This window comes from Centroberyx gerrardi, chromosome 9 (genome assembly GCF_048128805.1).
Source record: "Centroberyx gerrardi isolate f3 chromosome 9, fCenGer3.hap1.cur.20231027, whole genome shotgun sequence".
Classification (NCBI taxonomy): domain Eukaryota; kingdom Metazoa; phylum Chordata; class Actinopteri; order Beryciformes; family Berycidae; genus Centroberyx; species Centroberyx gerrardi.
The window spans coordinates 16,975,190-16,999,446 of NC_136005.1; the positions used below are offsets into that span (position 1 = coordinate 16,975,190).

General features: G+C 40.9%; 2 protein-coding genes across 9 annotated transcripts in view; both read left to right on the plus strand.

The window, feature by feature from the left end:
- The first annotated feature begins 728 nt into the window (after positions 1–728).
- ociad2 (OCIA domain containing 2) lies at positions 729–4,430 on the plus strand. The gene is made up of 7 exons (XM_071895659.2): positions 729–941; positions 1,029–1,113; positions 2,414–2,467; positions 2,569–2,616; positions 2,707–2,818; positions 4,167–4,241; positions 4,339–4,430. The coding sequence occupies exons 1-6, from the start codon at positions 849–851 to the stop codon at positions 4,237–4,239; spliced, it is 465 nt and encodes a 154-aa protein (XP_071751760.1). The 5' UTR covers positions 729–848; the 3' UTR covers positions 4,240–4,241; positions 4,339–4,430.
- A 2,311-nt stretch (positions 4,431–6,741) lies between these two features.
- fryl (furry homolog, like) overlaps positions 6,742–24,257 on the plus strand; it is a 75,180-nt gene continuing 57,664 nt past the window's right edge. For 6 of the 8 annotated variants that reach the window (XM_071895685.2, XM_078285770.1, XM_071895686.2 and 3 more), the window contains exon 1: positions 23,361–23,587. In XM_071895685.2, coding sequence (XP_071751786.2) covers positions 23,377–23,587 — 211 coding nt within the window. In that variant the 5' untranslated portion in view covers positions 23,361–23,376. Of the gene's footprint in view, positions 6,880–14,053; positions 14,124–23,360; positions 23,588–24,257 lie in introns of those variants that run through there. The other 2 variants (XM_078285776.1, XM_078285775.1) reach the window with 1 other exon arrangement.

Genomic DNA, 24,257 nt, shown 5'->3' on the forward strand with positions numbered 1-24,257 from the left:
ATGTAACGTATTTTGTTTGTTCGTAATTGTACTGTCCACTAAATTGTGTATTTCATGTATGAAAAAACAACCCATTCACCTGCTTATCAGCACGAGAAACACAAGATTATTTTCAACATTCAACCATTTCAACATGAAACACTGATTGCTTCTATTTTACAGTAGACCTAATGTTAAGATTATGGCAAGACTTTGGAAGAGACAGCAGACTTTGGACCAACTCACTCATTTATGGATTTATGATCACGTTTTATCATTATATCCCATGAATAATTGCAAATGATAATGATTGATCTGCTAAACAAGGATATAAAAGAAAGACATGAAAGAAGCCACACTAAACGCTACCCATATAAATCAAGGTGTTTCTTGCAGTGTACAGAGGTGAGCCTGAACCTGAACACTGTATCAGCCAGATGGCCACAATGTGTGTCTTTCACCTCAAAAGACTCAGAAAAACATTTTATTTTGCATGACACATTTTCTTTTCTAATTTTTTAAATCTAGGTTTACTATCCAATTAGTTTTGTCCTGCACAATCTCAATTTACCCATAATGCCTAATCAAATAGAGTGAGAAATAGATATAGAGAGAGCTGCTCTGGTGGTCTATACTATGTTAAAATGTTTCAACAACCCTTAATGGATAGGGCCTCTTATTTACTCCAAGTGGGGTGGAGTTAAGGACGTAGTAATGGGAGGACCAATTACACTTAGATAGACTTGAGTAGCTGAGAGAGGGAAGGATACGCACGGCTGAAAAAGTTCCGCATTACAGATCCAAAAGGGATTACTGGAAGTTGAGAGACTAACACACACAGCGATATTTTGTTGCTGACCATTTGCATCATGACTTCTGAAGTAACTGAGCAAACGGTTGTAGTTAAGGCAGAGGGAGCTGCTGCTGCTGCTGGTTCAGCTGCGGTGCAAGGGGAGAGGAAGGTGAGAGGCAAGGAAGTGATTTGTACAGGTCGGTGTGGGCCAAAGTGGGCCAGATGTGATATCTGACTTGTCCTGTGTGTCTTGCAGTGTCCCCTTGGTGATCGCCACATCCATAGAGATGATGTGAGACAGGTGTGGAAGGAATGCCAGGAGGAAAGCTTCTGGTACAGAGGTATTCTCTTTTAGACACACACACACACACACATACGTTTTAATGTTTCCTCAAATGGAAAACTAACAAATCCTCAAGGTGTGAGACCATTTGGCATGGTTGGCCAATCTTGGGTGTATTCTTCCAGGTGTATTATGTAAGTCCTCTATTATAGCAGCAGTTGGGCAGGACTCATCGATCAACACCCTGTTCACTAAACAATGTGTGTTTACATTCTGCTTAGTGAAATTCAATCTGTGGCCTCTGAAAACACCATCTGTGGAGACAGAGTGATGTTAGAAATGGCAACATGATGTTATTATTGCCATTTTACAAAAACCCCACTAATGATTTAGGTTAGGAAAGGGTTTGTCTCGTTTACTTATACTTGTACTCATACACTTACTTATTTACTTATGTTCATTCTCTATAGTGAATACAATGGATGAATAATATAATTTTTGAGTCATTTTCCAGGCCTCTATAGTGTTTTTTTAAAATGTTTTTAGAAGAGAGTAGATGATGATGTAAACTTTGCATATTATTTACTGCCATATCATGTTATTTCTAAATATCTCTGTGTAATACATTCATAGCAGTTCCTCTGCATTGTTTGTTTTACAATTTCTGTCCTACAAAGAGAAAAAACAATAACCCAGATTTTTGGTAAAAAAAAAATAGATTTTATAATTTATGTCATATTTTGGTCTTGCTTTAGCTTGTGGGAAAATATTTTGTCTCTACTGTGTGGCATTTCAGATAAAATATGGGACAGAATGTACCAGAGAAATCAAGGCAAATCACAGTAACTTTCCTTACTGTATTTTTGCTTTTGCTGCATCAAGCATTGAAGTAAATTACTGTACTATGGCTTTGTCCAAATCAAAATGGAAAACTTACCATAAAAATTATAAGCCTGATGAGAATATAGTAATAATGAGTAATAATAACAGTTTAAATTGTAGTTCCTACCTTTTGCTTTGGTATTACTCTTCCTTTTGTGTTGACCATACTTAGGTAGACTACAGTAATTTTCATATAAGAGGTAGAGGTCAAGCCTGAGGTCAGTATTAATATGGAAAGAATTACCACTTACTAAATCAAAAAATTTTCAAATATCACAGTCATTTGGCTTGGCAAATTACGAAACTTTAAAGGCCATTTTTCTCAGTTTTATACTCTGAGCAGCTACTGCCTTTTCCTTTTGTAGGGAAGTTGACTAGGATGTGATATATCAAACTTTGTTCTGATTCTTATAGGTATCAGTTTCTGGGCAGGTGGCGTAATTGACCTCAGTCCTTCTGTTTACATTTTCCCATAGCTCTCCCCCTCTCTCTGGGTAGCATGGCTGTCACTGGGGGACTCATCTACAATGGTAAGACACTGACATTCAAACCTCACTCTGCTATCATATTATAAAGAGATCAGTAAAGCAACTATTTATGTAATCACCGAATTTATACTCTTTCCATGCAGACATTTGGAAATCATCAAAGCGATTTGGGCCCTTTCCAAAACTAGCAGGTTTGTCTATTGGACTTCATTTTGTAGGTGGTAACACTTACAACTATCAGTCAGCAGTCACTGGTTCATGATTATGACTTTTTTCTTCAGTGGCTGGAATCCTTGGTTATGCAGTGGGGAAGGCGTCTTATGTTGGAACTTGCCGAAGCAAGTTCCAGAAGCTTGGGTTTGGACCTGGTGAAAGCCATGGCTCTGGACACAGGTGGGAAAAATAAAGTGAATTTATAGGTTTCACAAACTTGTTTTGGTGGGGAGATCTAGTAAATCCTGTTTCTTATCACTGCCTTTTCATGTCAGGAGCTTATCTTGTAGTTTGGAATTAAAACACAAGTCTGCATGAGTATGCCAGCGAAAGAAATGTGGTGCTGTGTTATAGTAATAACAGAATCACTGGCGTGCACAAGGCAAGAGTGAAAATCTGAAAAAGGTGCTTCTCTAAGATAATATTCTTTGTAAATCCTACATTTTGTTGACTTCTGAGAAAGGAAACCGTATTTAATTCTAAACCTAAAACAGAGTATCCTTATCATGGAAAACCAAATGAAGGGACTGGGGACTTTTTTTTTTTTTTATGAATTCCAGAACTCTTAATTCAAGATGCTTTTGATACAAGAACCTCTTGATACTGACAGTATAAGACAGATAGTTTTGAATTTTTTTTAATACATATTTAAATTGCAGGAGGTTTGCTTCTCTTTGTATAACAATTGCCCCCAAGGGACAAATTAAGTTCTATCTAACTGAAAACATCGGATTGAAATTATATATGCAATGGTGGAATGACATTTTTTCAAAAAGCTTATTTTCCATCCATTAGTCATACCATTTGAGAATAGTACAAGTGAAGAAAAACTGCAGATTAAAGATGCAAAGGTCACATTTTGACTGTTAAATTGTAGCTATACTCAAATGTGGCCCCTGTGGTCCATCTGAATGAAAATAGAGCATAAAACCCAGCAAGGTGCTGATGGCATGAGTATATCAATTTCACACTCTTTTCTCAATTGTGTGATGATTATTGACCACCAACGTTTCAGCACAAGCCATTCAAAGATGAAAGCCTTTTATCTTTGTGCTGAAACATTGGTGGTCAATAAAAGTCACACAGGGGCTTCCTGGTGACCATGTAACAGTGACGTCCTGGGCTTAAATTCGGCCTAAGACCTTTGTCACATGTCATCCCCCTCTCTCTTAACCATGTTTCCTGTCTTTCTCTACCTTGAGCTGTCTAATAAAACAGAAATGTCATAAAAAAAAAAATCCATCACACAATTGAGAAATGAGCCTCCTGAGTGGGTCACCTGTGTTCAGGTTTCACTCAAGGCCTTTACCAGAAAGCTTGTTCCTTAGTATGACTTCTGTTGAAACAAATAGTCGTCTTCGTGTGTGAGCTTTTAGGCAGAATTAAAAATTACAACTGAAATTCAGACCGACAGATAGATTGCCCTTTGCCCTGCTCAGCTATTGCTTCAAGAGAAAGATGAATGTTAAAATCCCTCAGGCAGTGTTTAACCCTGTGCATGTCACTGAACACAGTCTTATCCCAACAGATTCTGCCACCATGTGTGTGAGCAATGCAAGAGTAAAGCTCCACCTGCACCTGCGGAGAAAGCGCAAAGCTAGAGGTAAATGGATCATATACTCACAGAGCTACATACACAGACACACGCATGCACACACAAATAAATGCATTGGTTAAATCTATTCCTCTCCATTTTTCAGCCTCTACAGAACACCAAAGGACTGACTGTGGACTGGTGGAGATCAGTTGCAGCTTTTTGTTTCTACAGTGCAATAAATACTGCATATAAGAATTTTTTTTTTCTGGTGCGACATACCTTATTTTGTGACATGGTATATGCATTCAGGTGAGGCCATGCAAGGCATTGCCACAAGGGAGAGCCACCATCCTTTCAGTCTCAACTCTGTACAGACTTGAGTGGGGCAGAAAGATCTTGAGTGTGTTTACAGTTTTATTTGAATCGGGACCAAAGGATAAAGTCAATATATCAAAGTCATTAGGTTTAATTACCAGCTGCCTTGTAGTTTTGCAGGACAATCTAAGTAGGGTGAAATATAAAATCTTCATTGCTGACAATTAATCTGTACTGTTACAGATTAATTGTCAGCAATAAAATGAACAACTCCTATTTTCAGTTGAGCGAACCAATCATGTAGACTGTCCATCAGTGAATAGAGTCACAGTTACATTTACAGTAACAGATGAACAACAATTCCTTTTCAACACAAGTTTTACAATGGCAAAACACAGACCAACACTGTATGCGCAGGCTTATCAGTCTGGTTTGACATCATAAATGCAGCTCTCTCAAACCGATAGCCAAATCCTTCCTCACTCAGTTAAACATTAAGTCATTCAAACTCGCTACAGATAGGGATGGCTTTCACCAAGATGAAAAGATACTATCAACGTTGTCCTCTTCATCCTCTTTGACTCTGCGCTGATGTTTGGGACTTTTGTGACAATATTTGTGTTCTTCAGGAGTTATCATACTGTGCATTATGGGAATATTACTTCTGATACAGCTCCTTTAATAATCTCACTCATCCCATTTATCTCCACATTTGTTCTGACTATGAAGAAAAAAGTCAACAATAGAAAATCAGACACAAATCAGACCCTCTGATTGTGTAATTGACAGTTCATTGTCTCACTTAATGACAATAGTGTTTGCTATGTTCAACCAAGATTTCCTATTCATTGTACAGAAAATGCTCACCATCTTTTTGGGGGACAGGTATTTCAGAAGAAAAGTCCTGAACCAGTCCTTTGGGTCAGGGTAACTTCATAGTTCTCACAATTTTTGAGTCAAAGGTCCTCATATAGGACAGGCTTCTTTTTGGACGTCTCATCACCCAAGAAGACACTGAAACATGAAAAAGTCAAGGTTAACTGACATAATGAGCAAGGTTCATAATGCTCTCCTAGAAAGAAATGCCATTCTTCTTAATCAGAGTCTTGAGTTTCATTAAGACAGAGACCACCAAAATAAATATTTAGTCTAATACTCATACTACAGGCTACTTTAGGCAAGGAACCAGTGTGGTGCTGGTGTCAGGACTCCTACGTGTGGAAGACAAAGTACAAGCCGTTTCCAGAAACTTAGTTTTGAAGATATACTTTGTAAGGCAAACTCTTGGGAAGACAGACCTCTTGAAACAAGCAATTGAGTGGCAGTCATTCAACAAACAAGGTGAATTTCCCCTTGCCCCTCATATGATGTGTGCGACTGAGAATATGTAAAGACATAGCTACACTAACTGTCCTAGTGTTATAAAGCCACTGAACAGGTTACAACATGTACTTGATCCATACATTGCATCTGTGAGTGGCTCGTTACTTCAAAAGTAATCCATGAATGTTTTAACCAATTATTTACAACACAATTTAGGTTAAGGAGAGGTCGAGCAGTTTTAAATAGAGAGACAACTCTACACACAAATTTCACAGCTGACCTCCTGAATTACCAACTTTGATGAAACTTGTTTACTAACAAGGGATAGCCCGATTGGGCGGCGCTGACGCTCTTGTCTTTCCTAACAATAAAGTGACACAAATCAGTAAAATTGTTAGAAAAAGAGTCATTTATGTTTTCCTGAAATTCATTTGATTTCTTCCATCTGATTGATACTATTTATTACTATGTTGTTTGCTATAAATGTATGTATTATTTCGTAAAACGATATAGGTCATCAAAGGTGGGTAAACTCTACTCTATACATAAAAGGGTAAACGGTATTTGGGTGGGTCTACCCTTCACTAAATTTGTGATAATATCTGTTTGCCTTTGGTTATCTTTGAAATTTGTTCGATCCACAAAACAAGGACTCCGACTGTCTTTTCTCTGCCCCGTAACGGACCTTTGAAATAGAAGGTAAAAAATATCTCTCGGGTCCTGAATCGAACTCATCCAATCTCACCCCCAAAATGTCATCCAATCACCAGGGCGTTTTCTTATGATTGCCACGTATTTGCTGAAATAGAACGGTCGATTCTATGTGGGCGTACACAATCACAGCCAATCCTAAGCAAGAAGGCGGGCCAGATAGGCTACTGCTCTGACAGTGGCGCTAGCTCCCACCACTAGAACCCAGATTGAGAAAAAAAAAAATCACACCTCTACGTAAATCCTTCCGATGGAGGAGGGCCAGGACGTTGAAGCTTGTTGGTCAAAATGAAAAGAACGTTCCAATCTGCAAGCTAGCTACCTAGCTAAAGTAAAGGAAGAGGAGACAAAAGTTGTGAGTAACGTTAGCTGAACGAATGTTGAAGTAATTGAGGACACAGCAGTTGCTATCTAATATAGTTAACGTTAGCTAACGTTAAGTTTCGTGATTTGATTAACTGCACCGTTAACGTTAGCTTTCAAACTATGGTACCAAAACTGGCTACCGTAGTTTAGCATGCTAAAGGAGTTTGGCTCGTCCGCTAGTGTTGGATAATTACCTAGCTACCTTGCCAGTTAAAGTGTAAGCACTGTCGAGATTCCGGTTCTCATCAGTTATAGCGTTGTCAGTTAGTTGGGCTATTAAGTCAGCTATTGTTTTGGCTTGTTGAACGTTAACCTTCAGTTGACAACTGATTGGCCAGCTAAATCAAGTTGCTGCTATTGCTAGCTAGCCACCTGCTTAACGTTAGCAGCTTGCCCAACACAGTATCGACATCAGGCTAGTTGCTAACTAAAAGCTACCTTAGGCTAGCTAACGTTATCTTTAGCTACTGCATGCCAGCAGGCTCCATGTCTACTTATGCTTGTTTATGTTAGCTAACTAATGTCTACGTATTCACTAGCAAACTTGTAATATGCACTGACGTTGGCAAACGTTAAAAACGTGACTTCACAGCGAATATTACAAGAATGCAAGCAAATCTGTTTGCCCATCGCATTCATCTCCAGGTATTTTTCCTTGTGGCCGTTCCATGCCACCGCTAGCTGGATAATATAGCTAACCCTAACTACAAATAGTTTTAATCTTGTCATAAACTAAACAAACAAAACTATATAGGTCTTTACAATATCAAAATGTTCTGCTATGTTCTCCCTCAGTATCAAAATAACCATGCACTCTATTAGCTACCTATGCTGTTGTTAATTGCAGTGATTTCTCTCTGGGAACCAAAACAGTTAAGGAAAGCAACCATTTTTCTGTATATATCCATGAGAACAATATTTTGTATGTGTGAGGTCACTCAACAGAAGAAAGAGATAGTGTATTTGACGGGACTAAGCAAAAAAACATGCCTAAGCATGACAGTCCTCTGACAGTGAGAGAACTGTCAGCTATCCATTTAACATTCTTCTGAGGACTTTATTTTCCCTGTTCAGAGTGCATCAGACATACAATGAGGGATTTGTTCTTGTTCTGTAGCGACCCAAGCAGTGGGCCTGGGACACAGACAGAGAAAGAGGAATCTGGTCAGTCTGCTGTGAGGCTGGAGGTGGAGATGGCCAACTATTTCAGACGTAGGCACAATGCACAATGACAGGAGACAAGTCAGTTTGTTTCACTCATGGGCCCACATGAGAGTTGAATATGATCTGAATAATAAGTATCCACTTAATACAAGGACTTTGGTGCTCTTGTATAGTGTCTTGAATACTTTAGATCACAGTAGTTCAGCAGATAGAAACTCTTGTACTCCTGTTAGAAGAAGATGACATTGAATTTAATTTCCACTTATCTGACAGTGTTTGCTTTTGCTGCAATGTTATGTCAGTTGGCTAATGCAGTACTGCTGATGTGACGCTGCTATGGAGAATAATATATTTAAAGTATTTTATACACAGAGTTGACAATGTTGTGCTCGCTCTGGTCAGCCTCAGTCATGGGTCTGTGCAACTGACTGATCTCCCATGTCTCTTCAGAGATAAGCCCCTGATGGTAGTGCAGATGTGTAGTGTATTCTCCTGCACACGCACAACTACATAAACTACAGGGAATCCCTCTAGATTGCAGATAGGCATCTATCTGCGATTATCCGGGGCATAATTCCAGGGAATGTGTGTGTTTGGTTTAATCTGGTAAGACATTAATGGCATTGATGAGTATGGGGATAAAAACCAAGCTCTGTAAAAACGCTCCCTCACTGGCCCCTCACTAAGCTGCCCCCTGCTAGGATTAACTGTTAACTCAGCAGTTCAATGGTGGCTACAAAAATATTATGTAATACAGGAATAGGAACTCCATTTTTTCCTCAGTGTTCTTCCTTTAATAATCCTGTTGTTTGACAAAAAGTCTGTTGTTTGTGGATGTGGTGGTATGTTGTGTTTTATTAACACTTCTGCAGTGATGAAATGCTTCCCTCTGTTGAATTTTTTTTTTGTGTCCTGCTAGCAGCTGCTAGCATACTAGCAGCATTTTTACCAATTAAACTGTTGGATTTATCATACCATCATTCGAATTTTTTTTTTCTATTCCTTGTTAATCTACGCGGCTGCTACTGACTGCCGTTTTGCCATCTGCGGAAAACAAATTTGAGGTGTTCCTCTGTTTACATGGACTGGGAACTCACAGCTGCACACATATCTTGGCTGGTTGATTCCCTTCACCACCTGCTTCTATGACCCATGACCTCACAGCAGTTCACCTGCTTCCATATCAGCAGCACTTAGGGGAAATCCACAACTGTGTGATGTTCTCTTATGGCCATTATAACAGGTTTCATTTGTTTGGCCAGTATGCAGCAGATGACCCCTTATCTAAACCTAGACTGAATGGTTGGATACAGGTGTGTGTGTTTGTGCATCTGCATTTGCTCAGGGCTAAATTATTAACCAGAGCAATGAAGATGTGTTTAAGGATTTGCACATAAATTTGATTTGAAGCCACTCAAATTTTAATGAAGTTAAATGTTAGGCTTGACTGTTCCACTTTTGACTAGCACCCCTCTTCGTGGTCATAATGAATGATGATAATTTTTTTTACTCCTCAACATGGAAGTGTAGCATTTTGGAAATTAACAGGTATATCTCATTATCTCTCTGCTGTTCATGAAGCTCACCTCTGCCCAAGAGGCTTCTTCTCATCACAATAATGCCCTCTACATAGAAACACAAATACCCTGAAACAAACCGATTGAAAGACAATTTTGTTGATAAACTTGTCAAACTTAATGGAAATGTAAGAAGTAATATGTAACGCATATTCTGTTGTCCCCATGGAGAATATATGCTATCAGAGTAGGAATGACGTTGCGCCGCCTCTTACGGGCAAGATGAAATTGATACCAAGTCAACTGAAAATGTTGAAAATCACACACATTCATTTTAAGATTCAGTTTAAGAACTATGTTTGTTTGATAAATGTGGGTCACTGATCATAGAATAATTTTTTTTGCATTGAAAGAGTTAGTATACTGTAGTACACAACATGGAATGAGTTTAGCTAGAAATAACCTATAATTGAGCCCTGCTGAGGAAGATTATTCTTGGCTTTGGGAGAAAGGGTTTGGAGCATAATTGATGTTTGGGTCTGCCTTCACCAAAGAAACCACCCTGTCTTTGCCTTGAGGAAAGCCTCGCCTGGGTTGTCTGTATTTCTACCGTGTTTAGATCTATTGGAGCTAGTGGGATGCCTCATTTTCTGGCTATACACGTCATCCTGTACAAGATAAGGTGTGAGGAATATCTGTTGAAACATGCAAATAGGTAGTTGTTTATGCGTAGCATGAAAGCCTTCCCCGTCAGAAGAAACCAGCAATGTTTCCGCTCTAGAGGTAGTGATTACACCAGGGCCAGGCCTGTCATTTGGTGTTGGAGGAGCCAGATGTAGGCCGTTTCCCTTTGTCCCATTCGCTGTATAGCATACTGCTTGGTTATTGGCTATGAGCTACACCAACTTTTCAGGACAAGTACAACCTATGAGATTATTGCTGTGAAGATTGGACTTCCTTGTGTTTGTCCTCTGTATCTTGATGGCCGGTGTGCAACTGTGTTGCATTTTATGGCTGAAAGTGAGGGAAAATATGCAATATTGTTGCAGAAGTCGATGTGTGGCAGAAAGGTGAAGGGCACAGGGTAAAAGCTCCAGTAATAAGACATCACAAAAAACAAATAAACTTGTCAAGAGCAAGGTTGTCTTTGTCAGGCTTATCTGCTATTTCCTGGTTTGACAGATCAGCCTCCTATTTGCAGCATCCTCGCTGTGTGTTGGACTCAGAAAATTGCAGGGTGATATTAGGTGAAGTCAAGTTAACCATTGATCAGATCAGCACTGCTCTGATGACCTTTAGCTGTGTTCATGTGTTGCTGTTACAAGAGTATGTACAATGTTTAAACTTCTCACACAGAACCAACCATAATGTTATGTTACATAAATGGTCTGATTTGTTAGAATTATTTAGCATTGTTTTACTAGTGCCAGTGAAATGCATGTGTGTGTGACTGTTTCTGCTACACTCCAGTCTAAATATAGAGCAGGAGCTTAGTCTGTGGCTGTATTTGGTACAGCCTCCACAATGTACGCAGAGTTTGTCTTAGCCTTATTCTGTGGTCACACTTTTTGTTTTTTGGAGTTGCTGAGCTGGAACAGGAAGTCAGATGCATTATTCACAGGTCTGTCAGCGTGAGAAGCTGTTGTGTACGAGTGCGTCTGAGAAAGTTGAGAAAGCTTATTTTCCTGTGCTTGCGGTGGGTAGGATATGTGCGATGGTGCGTTGCTGTGACATGGGTTTTGGGTTCTCAAGGGTTTTTTCGTTTTGACTTGTCTACTCTGACCTGTTCACACACTTTGTCCACATTGCTAGAGTGGAAGTTATTCTCACACTTCAACTTCTCTGTCTGGCTCCTGTGTTGGGTCTGTGACTCACTGTCTTGCTCTTCCTCCCTTTGTTTGACTATAGTTTGAGACTGGTTAGAAAAAGCTTCTAGGCATTTCTTTTTTTTTTTTACTAGGGTTCTTTATTTTTGTCTGTCTAATGTCACTGTAGTTGCTCTGTTATGATTGCCTAATATCCATTTTCATTCTTAAAACAACCTGTGCCAGTTTTGTTTTGACCCCTTTGTATTGCTTTGGATTTATAGCTACATTCTGCTCCGAGGCACACAGCAACTGTGATTATATGACTGGAGATGAGACCTGTCTAAATGGAGGCCTTTTCAGCCACTACGATGATAAACTGGATGGAAACGTTGTGGGTTTTGGAGGCTCTGATCACTTATGTAACTGCCTCTTGGATGTAGTGGGTAATCTTCAGATTATTACTCTGCTCAGGAGGAGGTTCTAATCCTGGCCCAGCACAGAGCAAAGCAGGCTGGAGCCAACAATAGGCCGACCTACCGCTCTGTCCTATGGACTACCAAATTAAGGGTGTAGGCTTAACAATTATCTCGGTACTCAGTTACCCGTTTGAATTTTAAAACTTGGCTAATGCAAACGAATAGCTAATTGCCATAAAAGTATTATTCGCATGTGTTAAAACTGTTCGAAAAGTTCATCTACTAACCATGCACACGATGCAAAACAACCAACGCAGTCAATCATAGAGTTATTTTACACAGTCCCTTGACACTGTACAGTGCAAATTATGTGGTATTGTTTATATGTAGGTGGTGTAAATATGTAGGTGGAACAAGTAGGCTAGTATGCCTAACCACCTAAAAGCAAATCATCCTACTGTCGCTAGCACAGAGCGTCATCTCAGCTATCAGTGCTCTCATTTACTCATTTACTAAACCCACACACACCAGAAAAGAGTAATCGAATGCTATTCGATTAGAGGAAAAAGAGAAACTTGGTTACTAAATTACTAAGGGTGCTCCAATCGATCGGCCACCGATCGTTATCGGCCGATATTCGTTCTAAATAGTTTGACTGGTGGTCTCTATAAAGGCCGATCAGAAGAGCCGATCAGATGATGCAAAACACGCAAGACAATTTCTCTACGCGCTGCTAAAATGGCTTCACCGGTCTGGCAGTTCTACCAGGTGTCTGAAAAAGACAATAAATTTGCAAAAATGTTAGGGAGAGACGAGTTGGGAAGAGATCCAAACAGAAGTAGTCTCTTTGTGCGGTCTGTCTCTCGCTCTCTCTCTCTGTCTCTCGCTCACTCCCTCTATGTCGCTGTCTCTCTCCCTCTCTCTCTCTCTCTCTCTCTCTCTCTCTCTGTGTGTGTGTGTGTCGCACTCTCTGTCTCGCTCACTCTCTCTGTCTCGCTCACTCTCTCTGTCTCGCTCACTCTCTCTCTCTCGCTCACTCTCTCTCTCACTGGACCCGTCTGTTCGCCTCCCATTGCACACGCGGGCGTGAGGGATATTTTTTTTTCCATGCCAAGAAGACGACCGGCTGAATTCCCAAAAAGAAGAACTAACGTTATTCGGAATACAGCTGGGTTTCCGAGACTAGCAGATTAGCTGTATATAGGCTACTGTAGGTGCTAGTCAGTATCCACTGAGTGGACTGAAAACGTTAATATTTACTTTTTAACTCTGACTCTAAATGTTTGCTCCCTCAATCCAGATTAATATTGAAAAATATTTTGTTATGTTGCAGTTTTTATAGTCTCTAAAGTTGGAGTAAATTGATAAAGGCCCGGTGTTTTCCGTCTATTGAAATTGATTTTTGTTGCCTCAGTAGGCCTATATATAATTTATTGTTCTAACTTGGTGTGTTGTGCACATTTAGCTTTTATTCTAATTTTTATTTTATAAAATGTTATTTATTTTATTCCACAGGAAAGCTATATTTGTTAAGCTCTAAGCTGCTCCCAATAACCAAGCGTAGGCTGCTATGGTTTAAATTGTGTCTCTAAGAAAGAGAGTGGAATATGTTGCACATGTTGCCTGCCAATAAACAGTTGTCAATTCATGATACTTTCTCATCTCTTAATTTTAATACTTAATATACAATGTTGTTAAGAATAGTTAAATAAATAAATAATGCTACACGATGAATAGAAGGCTTCAAATAGACCCGGTGATCGGTATCGGCCGATACTGCTTCCAGCGATCGGTGATCGGCCCCAAAAATCCTGATCGGAGCACCCTTATAAATTACTTGTTATTACGTCCCTACACTAAATACAGTGGCTGACAGGGATTGGTGTTCTGCGGTGTAGCAAACCCTCAGAAGCTCTCGCAAATGGAGGATGGACTGTTCGAGGGGCATAAAAGCACACAGTCTAATTTGCCGTTCAAAAACTTAATTGCTTGTGTCAACAATGAACTTCCAGCACTATTATTAGAAAATAGGTTTTCATGGCTGCAGCTTCTATTCATTTTACCCATTTTGCTGACCGGTCAGGTTTCTGTCAGTGATTTAGATAAGAGGCTCTATAGTAAAGTTCAGGTAAAAGGGGATCTGTTGTACTTGGCAGTGATAAATGGCAACGACATGGGTTCTCTTTATGGTTTCTTTGACTGACTGTCTGCTACTTCTGCTGTTGAAAAAGCAGTGATTTCTGTGCTTTGTGTTTCAGGTTCTTGTGTAGTGACATTGTGGGACCCCCTCCTTCCTCCCAGTTCCAGCCACTGCTCTATGGCCTTAAGGTACGTCACACGGGTTTAGCGGGTGCTGTTCCACTGTGTGGTGTGTTTTAGGTTTTACAGGAGCTGCGAGTTAAGTAGTGTGAGAATGAATATAGTGTCGGATTAATCACTTTGTTGTTTTGCTGAATTCTGAAAAGTAGCACAGCAGAGTTTTCAGTCTTTTTGGCTGCCATTTTAAATTCTCCCTGGGCTCAGATGTGTCCAGCCTGACTGTTGTCAGGTGAGGAAGGCCTCATTCTATTCTGTCTGCATGGTTCTCTCACAACATGAGCAAGATGAAAAAAGTTTAAAAGTAATGCTTTAATCTACTACTTTCTACAACCACTAGTTGGCTTGTGTGAGTAATTTGTAAACAGTGTCTTACTTCTGTAGGCCAACTACAGGTAATATTCAACAGTGGAAGAGAACTTGCTAATGATCCTACCTGTGCTGCAGCGTTAGATTCAGTGTTGCACAAGTGCACTTCCTGATTGATTTGCAATTGAGAAGGCAATTGGCAATGGTGGCGATGGACCCCCCCCCCCCCAAAAAAAAAAAAAAAAACCTAAAACATTTGCATAACCGGTTGAGCAAATAGAGTGCATATGTGGGTAGGGTTAACCTGGTTGGCTCTAAATGCACCTCTTGCATGCATTTGTCAGTCCTGAAGATCATAGTGAGTGCTACCTGGAGTTTGACACTTGAATATTGGGTTATTGTGCTTGTTCACACCAGACATCTTTGACATCATCCTCGGCTTTGACTGGGTGCACTGCACTTGAAGGCGCTACGCACACCCCTCCCCCCCAATGCTTGTGCACCATGTCAAAGATGGCGTCACACGGACGCAGTCACATTCTCGTGCGTGCATGACATGGAGAATTTCCCCTTGCAGCTACTCCCCCATGCAATTGTTGCAAATATGAACGCAATGTTAGTCAACTTCCCTGGCTAAATAAGGGTCAATGACTACTGTGGTTGGTTCACGTTAGTTGAGCAAGCAACTGTAAATGTTGCAAAGCTAAAATGGCACTGGTTTGTTCCTCTGAATACTGTTTTTTAGTACTGTGCATTATTGTGGCCTCTGGGACATAAGCGTGATTGAAACCCTTCAGAATGTTAATTGGCCAGGACAGAGCAGAGTGTGATTTTGACCCAGGGGCTAGTCAGGTCACATTCTCACATTCCTCAGTGGTGACAACCAAGTTCCCTGTGGGTTGCCTCACAACTGTCATTCAGGATAAGGCAGAACCAGCTTGATCTCTTTGTCTGAGTGGACTGGAGTTTGTTAACCCCCTATGCATTTGTTGTTCTTATTTACAGATGAAAGACGTTTTTGTAATATGACTGAACAGCAAACTTCACTTGTAAACATTCAGATCTGAGACACTGGCATCCAGGGTCCAAAATTAACTTTTTGGCTTACCTGCCAAGGTGGCTGGTAGATGAAAAAATTTACCGCCCAGACAGATTTTTTACCAGCCAAAAATAATAAATTGCTTTTTACTATTGCAATTTGAGTATTACAAATTAATATTACATTTTGAGCTCTCATGAACCAAGATGTTCTCCAATTTCATAGTTGTAGTGCCAACAACGAAGGAATTGCCTCTGCGCTTTTCCTTTGCGTTAACACGACACACACTACAAAACATGACCCCCCTCCTTAAACTCCAGCCATGTTCTTGGAGCACCTGAATCATTGTATCGCCAGGGGGCGCTTGCATTGGCCGTGGCAGCAGTGGTCTCTTCGGCCTGAAGTTCGCCTGTTTTCTTTCTCTTTCCTGGGGGCTCCACTCCCGCAATAAATCTCCACATGGCTGGGTTTGTTTCAACTGCCCGGACGACAACAAGTACCTCACGTACTGTAACAAAAAATTACGCGGTTTGATGACTGACGCAATTACGTACTACGCACGACACACGCAGCACGGCAGATCTAGCAGATTGAAGTGACAGCAAATCAGCAGCTTTCTCCAGCGCGTGTAGGAAATTCATTTTTTTCTACCGGCCAGAGTGGCGGGTGGTCTCCATAATTTACTCGCCAAAGACTAAATTTTCCTGCATTTGGCGACTGGCGAGTGTTAATTTTGGACCCTGCTGGCATCAGTAGAGGAGTCACAGAGAATGAGAAAGTATATCATAGACAAGAACAGACAGGGAAAGTGTCTTCAGACAGCTGAGCTCTAAACTAACTTTACTTGGTAGCACTGGTGCTCCCAACCTCCAAAACTTAAGAGCCCATAAAACATTTAGGCGCACACCCAAAACATTTAAAGGAGCACCATTTAAAAAATTTAAAAAATTGAAAAATAGGCAATGCTATAAAATCATTGTTATTTTCTGTTCTGGATATGACCCATATCCAGATATGGAAAATAGAAACATATTAACACTAATTATTTACATAGAATGCCAAACACTAACTAATAATAATAATAACAATAATAAACATCACTTTTACCATCAGTTGACATGGCTTCTATGATATCTGCTCTCCAAATGTCACATCTCAGCAACTTGGTCTTCATAGAAAAACCTGAACGGTAGATTCAAAACAAACTGGCCAGTAGGGTAATGCAAGAGTCCTTGAGTGGCATTGTACTCATGTTCACTGTATATCTGAGTGCTGGACAAACCTAGACATCTCCGACTACTAACAAATGTCAGCTACTATCTAGCACACACCGGTACAAACACATGTGCACAGTTTGTAAGTTTCACTTAAGGATAACCGGCACTTGTGGAAAACACTGCCTCTTTTTTTCCTTTTTAACAGGACAAAAGAAGAAAACGCTGCCTCTTGTGAGAGGAAGCCTTAGTAAAAAAAAACATCTTTTGAACTAAATTTAAATTTGGTGTTTGATTGGCTATAAAAGAACAAATAACAAGAGTTGCCATGCTCACTCAAAAGAAGTTATTCAAATAAAGTCGCACCAAAACAGTTACTTGTATGCTCACAGTGTGCCCAAATGTAATTTCCAGGTTGCATAATTTAAATTTTGGTCACACTGCCCTGGACAGGAAGGCAGGACTGTAGCCCCAATAATGCAGTGGCACCATGAGGGGGCAGTGCAGCATTGCTTTGCAGTCCAGCTTACCTGACACAGATCTCCAACTGTTTTCTGAAACCAGATGGTGGGAGTTTCAGTTCAGATATGTGCATGCTCAAGGGTCATCAACAGGACTGTAGTAGGACCAGTGCTGACAGTGTACTGACCAGGCCCCAGCTGATTGGAGAATGGGCTCTGAGTTCTGGGCCCCAGCCCACAAGTTTTCCTGTTTTCTCATGCTTGAAAGCAGAACAAGGCAGAGGCGGGCGGGACCCAGAATGGCATAGGAACGCTGCACATTGTTCGCAGTGCTTCCTCTTCCACATTCCTGGGCTGATTGGGATCTGGGCCTCCTGTGCTGGGGTATTGTTCTAACCCGACCGCACCGCAGACCTGGCCCCAGCTTGCTGCAGCTGCCTCCACTGACCATTGTGGTGCTCAGGCCTAGCGATGACTATCTCTCCCTCATCACTCAGCTCTCTCTCTCTCTGACTCTTAGTGACTCTTACCGGGATCTGCTGCCTCAGCCTCTCTGCATCTTTGTCTAGGCCTCAATGTCTTTCATCGGCCCTACAAGCTTCTCTCCTTGCAACTCTAGGCTGTTTTTTTCTCTCTCTCTGGTGTCTGTTCGATTTAGATTTTGTTACGTCTGCTTTGGCAACCTAATTATAGTCTGGAATAACAGCAATGCTTACTTGGATCAAATTGTCCCAATAATCCATGTCTCCCGTCCTTTCTCCATGGCTGGACTCCAGATGGAGGTTAATCTGTGACATGGTTTTGGTTGAGAAAGGTTTTAAGATGGAGGCGGTGAGGAGGGGCTGACATTTGGGACAATGGTACTTAACTATTTGTGTAGCACTGTTTTAACCTGAAAGCTGACTTTGGTAGTTGACATGATGTATGAAAAGAAACAGACAGTGTAGCTACTGTTTGTTGAACATAGTCGCACATGCAGCCAGGCATTTTAAATGTAAGGGAATGGGAACTTGAAGCATCATAGTCATAGTGGCGATTTCATCATTTGGTTCATCTCGGCAAGGCCTCTTCAAATAGCGTGGACAGAGCTTTTCCACCACACAGCAGCAACTCAACATTGCATTGATATCAGTATTGGTGTAGCTTCTGTGACATTGTAATCCAGCTGACAAAACAGTTTGGAATTTAGTGAAAAACAAAACTGGAATTTTCTTTGCTTATAAATTGATTATGACAAATGGTGAACCCTGGTTGTGATTGGCCCTGTAGATAGACCTCTTAATCAACCAGTGCACCTCCTTGCTAAGGCAAATTTTTCCAGCTGACTGACAGAGCTTGCTACTACTCTCTCACTGAGGGTACTTTGGACGATTTGGCTTTTCGACTGTGACGGCCTGTTTTTTGATCGTTATGTGTGGTCACTATTATAATAATAATTGAACGTGGTAGTTGGTCAGTTTCATTTCAGTGATAACTTAAAACATGTGGCATTAGTCAATTTTTTTCACATTCATTCTAAATTTTAAGGAAAAAAACAAAAAAAAGGTCAATCCCAGGGGTGTCAATTCACTAAACCCCAAAGTATTGCAAAGTCCCTTTATCTAATATAACTTGCCACCAAAGCATGTTCTTGTATCAACTAAATTTCTATGGACAAGTGGAGTAATTGCTGATGACTGACAAGATATTATTTGCTCAATGTGATAAGTCATTAGACATGGGTCACCAAAATATCAGCCTAGAGGGAACATTAGTCGTGAATGCTCCCCTGATGTTATAACTCAATCCTAGTTTCCATTTTGCAAGTTAAATGGATTATTTGTTCAAAAGTTCTACTCTAATTCTAATGACTATAATCAGGTCCCCACTGCATGTGGCATATGGGACTGGAAAATGCTTTGAACGCACTTTTACACATATACTCGTTATCTCCTGTCATTTCCTCTGACCCACATTGTTTGTATGGGCTAGTCCTGCACACAAATCAGTTGTTGCAGGTCAAGCAGTTATCCATACACTTACTGTTGTGAAATCATCGTGAGAATATTATGTGACAGCACATGGTTCAGTCCAAACGAGTATCCCATTTTTCTGAAATTATTACAATGCCTACAATGATTCATCCCTGCGATCCCATGCATAATGAGGGGCAGTCATATCTATGTCTTACCATATCACACATCCCAATAAAATATGCATGAATAGACATGAAATACGGGTAGATATGACTTGGTGGACACCCTCACCCTTCTTGTTTAGACAAATGTTGCTCTGGCCATCTAGAGACATTCACACTTTTAGGCACCCTTGTTTGACACTACTGAGGATTAAAACAACCAGTTAAAGATCAGATATTGAGCAAAAGTAACAGCTATTCAGGATAGATTGGAAGATGGCTGTCATAAGAAGCTGGTAATTATGTTAAGATTAGAACCTGTAAATTACAACAGTGTCCCCTTAGTCCTCCCATACCTGCACTCACAAATATTGAACTGATCTTTGGAAACATAAGAGGACATTTTGGTACGTAAAAGATTGAATAAATCTAGTCATTGTGCCATATTGTGATGAATGACCTTTTAATGACTGTTTTAATGCTTTTTTTCTTTTTACATCACAGATCATACTAAAATATGCACAAATTAGTTTTATCTGACAAATGTTAATGAATTTAATATATTGTTTTCCATCCATCTGGTAACCCTAACCCTTTATCTGTTGATTAAAATAAATCTTAACATGATTTATAAACATTTCAACATGGTGATGATGATGTCGATGATGCTGTTAAAGATGATATAGTTCAGTCTTGTTCGGACTGTTTGTGTATGATTTATTGTAAGCCACATGGGCATGAATGGACACTTAAGCCTATTTTCATGGATCTGGAATGAACTCTGGTGCAGTGGTGCGAGTCACCTTTGTCACTTTTCTTTTAATGTTTGTATGTGATACTATATGTTTTATGTTGTGACGTGTTTTTATACTTGCTGCAGCAAAATCGCCCATCTGGGACAGTAAAAATTTGTCTTGACTTGACATAGAACAGTTAACAGCGAGGGGACACAATTTTATGGGGACAGAAACAAGTGCATTCCATCTATCAAAAATGCCTACATCACGTGGAGAAATGGGGTGAGGGGGTCTGAAACCCCAGCACTCTGCAAAAGCGGTGGTCAGGCAGAGTACAGCTCTAACAAGCCTTCCTGCGGTGAGGTTTGCCTTGAAATCTTGTTGAGATTTTTTTCAGCAAGCTGGGGTGGACCCTTTATCAACAGGGTTCAGTGTTTTGTTTGTGCTGCTGGCAGTGCTTTCTGCCAAATGGCCTCTAGAGGGCAGGGCTGCTGCAAAACTGCTGCACTGCATTTATCCCAAAGGCCACTTGTGTCCATTATTTGGCTGGCTGTGTTCATCGCACTCTGCCACTTTGTGCTTACTCTGCAGTCTAGGTTTGGTGCTGGATGAATGTAATGGAGAGGCATAGTTGGACTGAATAGATAATGGGACTACAATGCATTTGTGCAGAATTTTCAGAAATCAGTTTGTGTGTGTGTGCAAGAGAGAGAGAGACAGTGAGCAGTTTTTGCCCTCCCAGGCTGTTCAGTGGGTTTGTATATTGAAACAGTTACATCATCTCACTGACATTTTCACATGCTGCAGCAGAGGGTGTGAGCACTTCCTTAAAAAGTTTTTCTGACCACACATAGGCCTACATGCTTGCGCACATGCACACACACACACACACCACATTATGCACTCAGTAGCTTTACGCTAAGCAACAGTTTTCAGTAAAGGAGATGGGTACTTTGGCCTGAGGACAATCAACCCAAAATATATCTGCAACTTTGACTTAACATGAAATTGTGCTTTTTCCGTTAAATACTACTATTAGTAGGTTGTCAGGGGAGTGAACAGAATGAATTCCTAGAAGCATAATGTAGGCCTAATTATTTGTTTTATGTCTACGGCTTACCATCGCTGTGATAGTGCAACTGGAATGCCCCATGTTAAATTCAAAAGTCGCTAAAGAATAATGCACAGGACCATGGAAGAGCATTTGCCAAACAAAACAACAAAATCAGCGAAACAGTGAGGGTATCTAAAAGGGAGGGAGCCACCCGTTATACACAGATATAATGTGGGAATTTTCTAGCCCATTTATAAAAACAACATGAATGCCCTGTAATGAAGTTTCCTAGCCACCGTGGGTCATCATCTTCGGACATTATCCATATTGCTCTCCTCTCAAATAATCACACAAGGGGAACAAACAACTCCAAATATAGAGAGACTTGCTTAAGTCCTGCATGGTGCTGAGCTTGTGTATAGTCAATAAGTGCAGAATTTTGGCCCAGTTAGAGCTTTTGATAAGAAAAAAAATCTTAAAGGCACCTACAAAAACCTGGAAACATGTAGGCCTAAATAAAAGGATTTAGTCTATATTGAAAGCAATTCTGGTGTATCTGCTGTGTGAGTGCATTTGGCATTAGTTAGGTCTTGCTAGAAGGCAAGATGCATGATGCGAAACATAACACCACTTTAATGGATCATCGTCATCTTCTGATGAAGCCTTTTCTTCATCACGGGAGTGGTCTCTACTACGAAATAGGTGTCATATCCCTGCTGTAGTTAGACATTTGTAGAGTTGGCAAATGCAGCAGTAATTAACAGCATGAATTTAACATTGTCCTTGGTAAATTGCAAAGATATTTGCTTAAGATAATTGCTTAAGATGCTTAAGAAAAAATGCCATTTAGCCTATATTTGGTTGATAAATCAGTTGCCACGCAATTGTACTTTGCCCTAGTAACAGTCCAATACCACACTATTACACACACCAAGCCAAGTGACTTTGTCTTTGTGTTATTGCAGGATAATCTCACCTATTTGTTTTATAAACAGTCATTGTCCTCATGCTAAAACTATGCTTAGCTCTACAAAACTGAATAAGACCTAGGTAATGTCACCTAAAAACATTAATTTTTTTGCAAACAATGTAGTGGCATAGCCCAATTGCTTGATTGCGGTGCAAGGTGAAAGCTGTCATTATTGATGAATCTGCAGAAAAGGCTTGTCTTGAGGGTAATTTAACAGTGTGTTGGACGCTGGTACTGCAGTCATCTTTAAATTTTGTGGAATATTATAGTTTTGTATTGATATTGAGGACTGGCTATATTTGTGCTTGGATGGGCTATTAATTTTTATACATGCTTCCAGGGAATAGCAAATTGATTATTTCTTTAGGCAGCAAGCTTTTGTGAGAGTCAGCACAGTACACTCCCCCCCTCTCCTCAGCTGAGGATATTTGGAGGAGTTTGAATTTGCTGCAGGTACGAGCTGTGCAGCCAAGCAAAGCACAGCAGTCTGTCATCACACCGTTTCACAGACCCTGTCAGCTTGCTCATTCGGCTTCTCTTCATAATACTTCAGCACATTGAAGTAGAAGTGAAAGCAAGGAGGGAGGAGTGCTCTTGTTATTTGACTAAGTTAGCAAGTAAGCAAGTAAGTGAGCATGAGTGTGTTTGTGTGTTTGTTTATGCGTGCTAACACATGACACAATTCCGTCCATGATAAGTGCTATCAGTAAATGCATGCGGGCAAGTGTAGCTAGTTACATGAAGCTCAGCTAATTTTCAGGGTGTCTGTCAATCTTTTTTCCTCCCCTCTTGCTCTCCCCTTTGACTGGCGAGAGACGCAGGCCAGCAGGGTGTGGCTGGTGTCGTCTCTGTTGTGATTGGCTGGTGGCCCAGGCGTGTGTTATCTCCTGTGGAACATGTTCTAGTCCCGCCCCAGATAGTGCCTGGCACCCAGACATGGCCCGGCCCACTCCCGATTACATCACGGCCCATGAAGAGGGCCATGTCTGTTTGCTTTCTCCCTCCACTGTGAGCAGACAGGTAATGTTGTAGCGCAGGAAGTTTCTCACTCTGACATGTAGGCTACCTACAATAGACAGCTACTCCACTGCTAGCTAGTCCGGACAGAAAACTTTAGAGAGCCAGACAGGTAGTGTCTCTTTTGGTCTATAAGGGCAGTCTCAGGGGCCACACATACAGGCCGTTGCAGTAAGTGAATGTGTAGATGCTGTATGTAGACAGCAGCTCAACATTGGGTCTATACCCTGTCCGCCTGCTTGTCTGTAAATGGAGATGAGGCCGGCAGGTAGTTTGTGTGGGAGGATGTCACGCCACAGGCTGTTGAACTGCACACTAGAGTGAAGGAGAGAAAGAATCTAGTGAAACATGGAGTTTCTGAGGAGCTTGGTCCCGGCAGTCATCTCAGGCGAGGGGCCCATCGAGCATGGGGGAGCGTTGCCCAGGGAGACGGGCCCGCGGCTTCTTCGCATGAAGCGGCTGGGCCTGCTGGCTATGGGGCAGACCATCGAGGAGGATCCGGTAGACCCGGTGACTAGCTCCTCCAGACCTGCCCGCTCCATCCGGACCCACCTCAAAGGTACGACTGACTGAACAGCACAGGGATGCAGGAGTTATCTGTATTGGCTTTTGTGTTCATCCGTACTTACTAGATGGACACTCTCACTTCCTGAAACTTTGCTGCTGCTTTGCAATAGTGGTTATCCCTCAGTTGGGCTTTTCACCCTGTACATTATTAGTTTAGTTTTAACATAGGGTTGAATTATCTTTAACCCTATGTTAACACTTAGCCCAAGGTTATCTTAAACCATCTCCCCATCCCCCCATCCCCACACACACTCGCACACACTCACACACACATACTATACTCACACACACAAACAACCCAGAGCTTGCCTTAACCTTGCTTTTGAAAATCACGTTGGCGATTATTATGGCTTTTTACGGCTTGTATCTAATCCAAAGAATCAAGATAGACCATTGCTCATTTGATTGATTGCATTTATGATCCTTGGATTTAATTATGCGATACTCATAAGTCATTGTAAAACTCAATGATTCATAACTCAATAACAGTGTAACAACACAGCCAGCGTTATTTTGCTATTTTGCTTTTTTGCTTAGCCCAAGTAGCCCTGGGTTATCCCGAAAAATCTAACCTTGCTGCTTTTGTAGTGTGAAAAGGGTTAAGAGACATGTTAGCTTAGGGTTAACCCTGGTTTATATCAAAATGCAATGTAAAAAGCCCT

Excerpts from the sequence above, each read along its gene's own strand:
- ociad2 (XM_071895659.2), top strand. The coding sequence starts at position 849 with ATGACTTCTGAAGTAACTGAGCAAACGGTTGTAGTTAAGGCAGAGGGA. Across the intron at positions 1,114-2,413 it reads GGAAAGCTTCTGGTACAGAG|CTCTCCCCCTCTCTCTGGGT; the intron begins GTATTCTCTTTT and ends ATTTTCCCATAG. Across the intron at positions 2,819-4,166 it reads AGCCATGGCTCTGGACACAG|ATTCTGCCACCATGTGTGTG; the intron begins GTGGGAAAAATA and ends TTATCCCAACAG.